We start from the raw sequence: 8,290 nt of genomic DNA, 5'->3' as shown, positions 1-8,290 counted from the left end.
AACTATAATTTTTTCTTATATATTTAAAAAAAAATTACTATGTATGACAACAATAAATTAATTTATTTTTTACAAAAAAAAGCCTTTTTTATTCATTCTAATGAATTTAACCATTAACAACTAATTTGACACCAATTTTTAGCAATAGCATTAACAACTAATTAATAAAACCTGAAGAAAAAGTACATTGATTACTGATCAAGAAAAAACTTTGCCAAAGTTGTTTTTGCCTTAATAAAACAAAAAATAATTTAAAAAATAAAACAGCCTGTATTTATCCAAATTGTTAAAAAAAATGTTCAAAGTTTGAAGGATTGATATAAATTGTTAGTCTTACAAAAATAAGAAGAAGAAGAAAAAAAAAGAAGGGAAAGAACAGGAAAGATCATCTGACAGCCCAGGGGTGTTAAACAGTTAAACAGCTTCATGTTCACTGATGGATTGGTTTGCCATCACCAAAAAGCTTCCAGTACATAAATAATAAATCAACACTATCAGATCTGATAATAAATTGAAATACAATAGTTGGATCTGGCAATAAATTGATATACTGTCAGACCTGGTACAATTAGTGTATAATGAAAAGATTTTGTGAAAACACTTTTTTTAAAGATATTTTTCATTGTTTTCTTTTATATTGTACATGTATATCTCTTACTATTTTGTACAATTAACCTAACATTTGCGCTGTTACACTTTTTACTTGCGCCATTTGTTATTGATTTTTTTGTTGCTTTTGGAAAAGAGTGTGTAGTTTTTAAATTTAAATACTGTCATATGTGACAATTGATTTAAGCACTATTTGATCTGACAATCATTTGTGATATAATAAATGTAAATACTGCTGGATCTTATTAACATTTCTAAGATAACATATTTAATTACTGTCAGATCAGACAGAATAAATTTACGTCCTGCCAATGCTGACAATAAGTGTAAATAATGTTGGATTTGACTATCTTGTTGTGGTTGCGTACAACAGATGGAACTGTGTTGAAATAAATATTTAAGAATATACTCTCTGGTTTATTGAATTACAGAACTTCACCTTGCCCACACAAGAATAAGTAGCGAAGCACTTACGCCAATTTCTATCTTATCGCTTAGAGAAAAGTAAGCGAATATTGAAAGATTGTTCGAACCAAGCGCATGCTTACACTGGAATGATTTCTCTAAATCCATTTTATTTATTTTTCCACCAGAAAGCTGAAGCAATTCTTCAGTCATTTGGTATCGAATGATAAAGTTTCAGAAATCCATGCTGTCTTCCAATCCCAAAATTGAAAGTAAGTTGCAACCGAAACAAGGTCCGTCCATAAAAAGTTCATGTTTCCTCGTTACCAGAACCATTTGTTATTGATTTTTTGTTGCTTTTGAAAAAGAGTGTGCAGTTTTTAAATTTAAATATTGTTGTATGTAATGATTAATTTAGGCACTATTTGATCTAACAATTGTTTCTGATATTATAAATGTAAACACTTTTGGATTGCCTACCATTTCTGAGATAAAATATTTGAGTACAGACAGATCTGGCAATAAATGTAAATACCATTAGATTTGACCATCATTTCTGACATTACATATTTAAATAATGTTAGATCTAGCAATAAATCGATGCATTGTCAGATCTGGTATAATTAGTGTGTCACATATGACACATTATATTTAAGCACTGTTTTATCTGACAATCATTTCTGACATTAAAATGTATGTAATGTGTTTAATGTAATTAAATTTAAATATTGTCAGATCTACTTACCATTTCTGAGATAACATATTTAAATACAGTCGGATCTGGCAATAAATGTAAATACCATTAGATTTGACCATCATTTCTGACATTACATATTTAAATAGATAAATTTGTCAGATCTGGCAATAAATCGATGCATTGTCAGATCTGGTGTAATTAGTGTGTCACATATGACAGTTAATTTAGCTCCGTTTGATCTGACAATCGTTTGTGACATTATAAATATAAATACTGTCGGATCTGCCTACCATTTCTGAGATAACATATTTAAGTACAGTTGGATCTGATAATAAACGTAAAACCTGTTGTTTTAATTATCATTTCTGATATATTCTTAAATACTGTCAGATCTGGCAATAAATTTATGTATTGTCGGATCTGCCTACCATTTCTGAAATAACATATTTAAGTACAGTCGGATCTGATAATAAACATAAACCCTGTTGTTTTGATTATCATTTCTGATATTTACTTAAATGCTGTCAGATCTGGCAATACATTTATATTCTCTCGGATCTGGCACAATTATGTGTGTAATGTACAAGTTTTTTGATAAACTTGTAAACTTCTTTCTACCCACCTAATTTTCATTGTGTTCTTGTTTATTGTGTATGTATTATTTGCATATCTATTAAGATTATGTGTTCGATTAACCAAACATTTGTGTTTGTACACTTTTTCACCCAAGCCACTTGTTATTGATCTTTTGTTGCTTTTAAAAATAAATGTTGTTTTTGTTAATTTATATTTAATTTGTTGTTAAGATAATTGAAAAATGGGTTGTATTAAACTTAAGCCAAGATTCAAAATTGGGCGGCATTGGAAGAAGTATACAGAGTGTCGCAGTCTAGTTCAGACAGAAAATGGTCATTATAACTTTAATTTGTCTAACTTTAAGATTGATTATAGCCAGAAATTAAATTATCGACTTATTTTGAAATGTAAAATTGAGGAATTTGAAATAGTTTAGAGATTCAAGAGGCTTAAGTCTTAACCTGGCCATTGGGAAAACGAGACCACGTGCTCCGAGGACCTGTCAAAAAATACTGTCCAGTTAACACAAATATGGATATTGTCCCTGGACAGTTCGACGACGCGGAAAGTGAAGAGTAAGACGAAGGAAAATGCTGTAAAAACTTTTAAAATTACATTTTAAATCCTGTTTTCCAGAAGGGTTCCACCGAGGAAGCATGTCTCTTTCGACCTCTGCCACCAAATCGAAGAATTGGCCCTCTCAGACAGCGGACTTTCCGAAGATGAAGATGAAGATTACTCGGAGGATGAAGAATATTACGAAGGTGATATAATTAATAAGAAGGAAGGAATCTTCTTAGTTCTCTGGAGCAATACATATTTTAAACAATTCCAAAACAGTAAACATTGTTTACATGATAATTATTACATCTTATAAAGTCAAAAACTTTTACGTAGCCTTGTTAGGCTTATTATTGACATTCTATGTGCTTTGTCTTACACGTTTCCAGTCCGTAATGATATTACGTGTTCATATTTTCATAGACCACCTACTGCGTGTTCCAGGCTTTTTGATTGCTAGTTTGTAATTAGTTTGTCTTAGGTGTTGCATACAAAGTCGATCAATTGTCTAGAGACATGTAGACAGATGATGTATATAGACGGTGTAGAGTCTTTGTTGTCTGTACACACTTGAATGATGTGTTCCTCGTAATTCGTTAAATACGGTTGACCTTGTTGGGATCACAGTTTGCGTGTTGATAATCTTAGGCAGTGAAAAGAACCGAAAGAAGAGATGTTTATGGAAATGTGAACTTTTTACGGACCGACCTCGTTTCGGTTGCGACTTTCTTTCAACTTTGCAATTGGAAGACAGCACGGGTTTCCAAAGCTTCCAAGTGACTTTGAAGAATTGCTTCAGCTTTTTGGCGGAAAACAGGATGCAAAATGAATTATCTTTTGTCTTACTCTTCACTTTCCAGGGACAATATACATATTTGTGTTAAGTTGACAGTTTTTTTGACAAGTCCTTGGAGCAGGTTTCCCCAAGTTTATACACTAAAACTTGTATAGTATACACTAATTATACTGGATCTGACAGTATATCGATTTATTGCCATCTCCGACAAAATTTAAATATGTAATTCAACAGTATTTAATTTATTGTCAGCTCTGGCAGTATATAAATTTATTCTGTCTGATCTGACGGTAATTAAATAAGTTATCTCAGAAATCTTAGTCAGATCTGACAGTATTTACATTTATAATGTCAGAAATGATTGTCAGATCAAATAGTGCTTAAATTAATTGTCACGTATGACAATATTTAAATTTAAAAAGTGCACACTCTTTTTCAAAAGCAACAAAAAATCAATAAGCCATGGCTCTTGTAAAAAGTAAAAAGTGTAAAAATGTTGGCTTAATTGTACGTGCATAATAGTAATGCATATACATGATATAAAAGAATGCAATGAAAAATATCTTTAATAAAAGTTTATATACAAAAATTTGTACATTATACACTATTCGTACTGGATCTGACTATTTAAGTATGTATTGTCACAAATGATAATATCATATCCAACAGGGTTTACATTTATTATCAGATCCGACTGCATTTAAATATTTTATCTCTGAAATGGTAGGCAGACCCGACATTATTTACATTTATAATATCAGAAACGATTGTCAGATCAAATAATGCTTAAATTAATAAATAATCACATGCAACAGTATTTAAATTTAAAAACTGTACACTTTTTCAAAAGTAACAAAAGATCAATAACAAATGGCTCGGGGAAATGTGAACTTTTTATGGACGGACCTCGTTTTGGTTGGAACTTACTTTCAACTATGCAATTGGTTGCAAATGGGTTTCCCCTTCACCCATTAGACCCTGAATGACTTTGAAGAATTGCTTCTGCTTTCTGGCGGAAAAATAAATAAAATAGGTTTAGAGAACTCAGTCCACTGTAAGCAGCGACTGCGCTATGGTACAAATGATCTCTCACTATTCACTTACTACTCTAAGCGATAAGAGAGTAGTTGGTGTAAGTGCTTCGCTACTTATTTTAATGTAGGGGAAGGTGAGGTTCTAGAATTCAATAAACCAGAGAGTACATTCTTTAACATTTATTTCAACACAATTCTGCCTGTTGTACACAATCATAACAAAATCTTAATCGAATAAGTTAGTCACTACTCTTAATCTGGGAAGAGTCTATTAACAAAGGGACTTAACCCAAACGTTTGCCATGATCAGTGTCCTCATCATATTCAGACCTCCCTATCTTGACTGTCGACTTGATCGGATGAGCCACAATATAGCTGGCTGAGTCCTCTTGGTGAGTCCCAGACAGAGTGTGGCTACTTCTCTTCCGGAGCCCTTGGTCTAGACTGATTTTTGATTTCCAAATCATCCTTTTTTTTGTACCTTTCTCTACTGGAGGAGGGGTGGAAAGGAAAACCAAAAGTTATGAGTTCCCACATCGTGGGAGGACCGGTAAGGTCGTGTAGTACATCTGGTTGATCCGATCCCAATTTACAATGTCACTACATATTTTTGGTCTGATAACCCTTCAGCATGAAATAACTCAATGTTATTTATTTTATCGGTTGTCCAACTATGACGACTGGCTCCCACTTGGGTCTGTGACACCCTTGAACTTTCTTATTTATCTTACCAACTTATTGCAGCGTTAGGTTTCCCTGGTTTATGAGAAACTCACGTCGCTCCTGTATGTGCTATGACACCCTTCGATCAACTGCTTAATTATCTATATATATATCTACATTGAATTTGTCTCTTGATTGTTTATATGCCAAAATCACTCGACTTTGTGTGCAAGTGTCAAGGCCTTACAAATCTCTGGATTTACTTTCTGTTGAAATGTGGTATACATCATACATGTAATTTCTTCCTTAAGAAACATCTATTCTCACGATACTTGGACTTTGGACGATTGTTAAGTTATTAAGAATTTTTTTTGTCTGTATCATTTTTCTCTAAAAGTGTGCCAGGTAATTTTTATTTTTAATGACTTTGTTACTAAATACAAATGGCCCATTGCAGATTTTCAGTGTACAAAGAATTCAGTGATGGTGAGATCGAATAAAGGCCACCCAAATGCTCAAATGCCATCGGACAAGGTGTCCTCGTACCAGCCGAATGACAAGCTATTGAAAAAGTACGTGAATAAAATCAACGTCGAGAAATATGAGGGACCAGAGCTGCCAATGAAAGCTGCAAACTACTTGATAGAAGCAAATCGCAAAAATGAAGCTGAAAGGTTTTTAATATTGATTTAATTTTATATATGCAATGTTCAGTTAGTTTAAGGAAGGGGACAATATATATATCTTTTTTAAAGAATAAGACACAAGGATAAAAATGATAGAGCTACAACGGAGCAAGTCATGGACCCAAGGACAAGAATCATTATTTTCAAACTTCTAAATCGCGGTGTTTTATGGATGATAAATGGGTGCATCTCAACCGGTAAAGAAGCGAACGTTTATCACGCCACATCAAAAAGTCTCGATTGTGATATTGCAATCAAAGTCTATAAAACAAGCATTTTAGTGTTTAAAGATCGTGATCGTTACATGACTGGGGAATACAGGTGGGAATACAATTTTTATTTTTTATTTTAAATAGAGATTTTTATGTCATTTATTGTTTTCAGGTTCCGACATGGATACTGTAGGCACAATCCGAGAAAGATGGTACGTCTTTGGGCCGAGAAGGAAATGAGAAACTTAGTGAGAATGAAGAACGCTGGTCTTTCCGTTCCAGAGCCGATCCTCCTCAGGTCGCACGTTTTACTTATGAAATTTCTCGGCGAAGATGGCTGGCCTGCACCGAAATTGAAGGCAATTAAACATCCAACTTTGATTCAACCAAAATGATAAATTTTGTAAAACATATTTCAGGACGTAGAACTGACGACTTCCCGAGCTTGTAAACTTTACAGAGAAATAGTTACAATGATGTGGATCATGTATAACAAGTGCAAGTTGGTCCATGCCGATCTAAGCGAGTTTAACCTACTGTAAAATTTTTTGTTTATAAAAATGTAACATTTTATTGAAAGATGAGATTTTTATCTTTATTTTAAGGTACCATGAAGGTCATGCATATGTTATAGATGTGTCACAGTCTGTTGAACATGACCACCCTCACTCTTTTGACTTTTTAAAGAAAGATTGTACAAATATAAATGGTAAATTTTTATAATTTTACTTTAAAACATAGTATTTAATATTATTAACAATTCATTTTTTTCCCAAGAATTTTTCCGTAAAAAGGATGTTGCGACGATGACAGTGAAGCAACTGTTCGATTTTATAACAGACTTCAACTTGTCTGAAGACAAGATCGAATCGTACCTTGACAGGATTTCTGAGGAAGCTGGAAATAAGGGCCAGCCGAGTTCTAACGAGATTGTTGACGCCGAGGTATTCAAGAACACTTTCGTGCCCAAGAGGCTCGATGAGGTTCTGAATTTTGAAAGGGACATAAACGCCATACGTTCAGGACAGGATGACCCGGACAGAATAACGTACAAAAAGGTTGTCGGACTCAGTGAAGACCTTACACCAGCTCAGGATGAAGACTCTTCCAGTGATGAGACTGAAGAAGAAGGAAAATCAAATTTCGTCAATTCTTCACGGCCCAGAGACGAATCGCCCGAGAGTAAAAAGGTATAAAAAATTAAATCATGGTATGAAATGTATTATATTTATAAATAATTTGTTTCAGATGAGAAAAAAACTAGTGAAAGAACAACAGGCGGAAAAAAGGAAAACAAAAATTAAGAAACATGTAAAGAAAAGAAAAGCGAAAGCTAAATAAACTTTTAATCATATGTGTAAAAATATATGTTTATTTTTGTATCATCTCGTTGAATATTTTTAATTTATGATCCAAATTATTCTACAAATCATCTAATGGCCAATCCTAATCTACTCATCAGATACAATAATGTCAGTGGAGGGAAAATACATTTAACTAAGTTTTACATAAATTTTTAATGTATCATGAAGGTTTACTTCTAGATTTAAACTAAAAAGAAGATTGCCCATGTGGTTTTAACCTAAAAAAGGTGGATTGGTTTGAACCTAAAAAGCAGGTTGTAAATATGGTTTTAACCTAAAAAGGTCACGCATGTGGTTTCAACAAAAAAAAGCAGGTTGTAAATGTGGTTTTAACCTAAAAAGAAGGTTGCCCATGTAGTTTTAACCTAAAAAAAGGTTGCACATTGGTTCAAACCTAACAAGCAGGTTGTAAATATGGTTTTAAGTCGGAAGCCCAGTCAAAAAAAAAAAAGAAAAAAGGTATTAACCTAAAAAGCAGGTGGTAAATGTGGTTTCAACCTACAAGTTGTACATGTGGTTTTAACCTAAAAAGGATTGATTTGGTCCATTGATTGGGCTACAGACAACATTTGATTAATGTTTCTGTTCTATGGAGGACTAAACTTTGTTCGCTCATCTTTCAGAATTATCTTTTATCTAGTCATAATAGATCAAAGTAGTGTAAATAGTTACAAAAATTATACAATT

The 8,290-nt window shown here is 32.9% G+C and overlaps 1 protein-coding gene across 2 annotated transcripts; it reads left to right on the top strand.

Annotated features, from left to right (window-relative positions):
- The first annotated feature begins 2,676 nt into the window (after nucleotides 1-2,676).
- On the top strand, nucleotides 2,677-7,596 carry LOC106671160 (serine/threonine-protein kinase RIO1). Of its 2 annotated transcripts, none has more exons than XM_024224542.1 (9): nucleotides 2,677-2,862; nucleotides 2,927-3,051; nucleotides 5,799-6,015; nucleotides 6,097-6,348; nucleotides 6,412-6,598; nucleotides 6,659-6,777; nucleotides 6,845-6,948; nucleotides 7,017-7,429; nucleotides 7,488-7,596. In XM_024224542.1, the coding sequence occupies exons 1-9, from the start codon at nucleotides 2,819-2,821 to the stop codon at nucleotides 7,578-7,580; spliced, it is 1,554 nt and encodes a 517-aa protein (XP_024080310.1). In that variant the 5' UTR covers nucleotides 2,677-2,818; the 3' UTR covers nucleotides 7,581-7,596. The 2 variants fall into 2 exon arrangements, with proteins under 2 accessions (XP_024080310.1, XP_014257519.1); XM_014402033.2 differs by having other exon boundaries at nucleotides 2,683-2,862; nucleotides 2,924-3,051.
- Nucleotides 7,597-8,290: the final 694 nt, after the last annotated feature.

The sequence above is a fragment of the Cimex lectularius genome, unplaced genomic scaffold (assembly GCF_000648675.2).
Source record: "Cimex lectularius strain Harlan isolate CLEC.00 unplaced genomic scaffold, Clec_2.1 scaffold39, whole genome shotgun sequence".
Lineage (NCBI taxonomy): Eukaryota > Metazoa > Arthropoda > Insecta > Hemiptera > Cimicidae > Cimex > Cimex lectularius.
The sequence above is the reverse complement of the archived record's forward strand: the minus strand, read 5'-3'. Positions and strand labels throughout refer to the sequence as shown.

Coding starts and splice junctions, on each gene's coding strand:
- LOC106671160 (XM_014402033.2), top strand. CDS start 2,819: ATGGATATTGTCCCTGGACAGTTCGACGACGCGGAAAGTGAAGA. Junction 6,349..6,411: donor TACATGACTGGGGAATACAG/GTGGGAATACAA, acceptor TATTGTTTTCAG/GTTCCGACATGGATACTGTA. Junction 6,778..6,844: donor CTAAGCGAGTTTAACCTACT/GTAAAATTTTTT, acceptor CTTTATTTTAAG/GTACCATGAAGGTCATGCAT.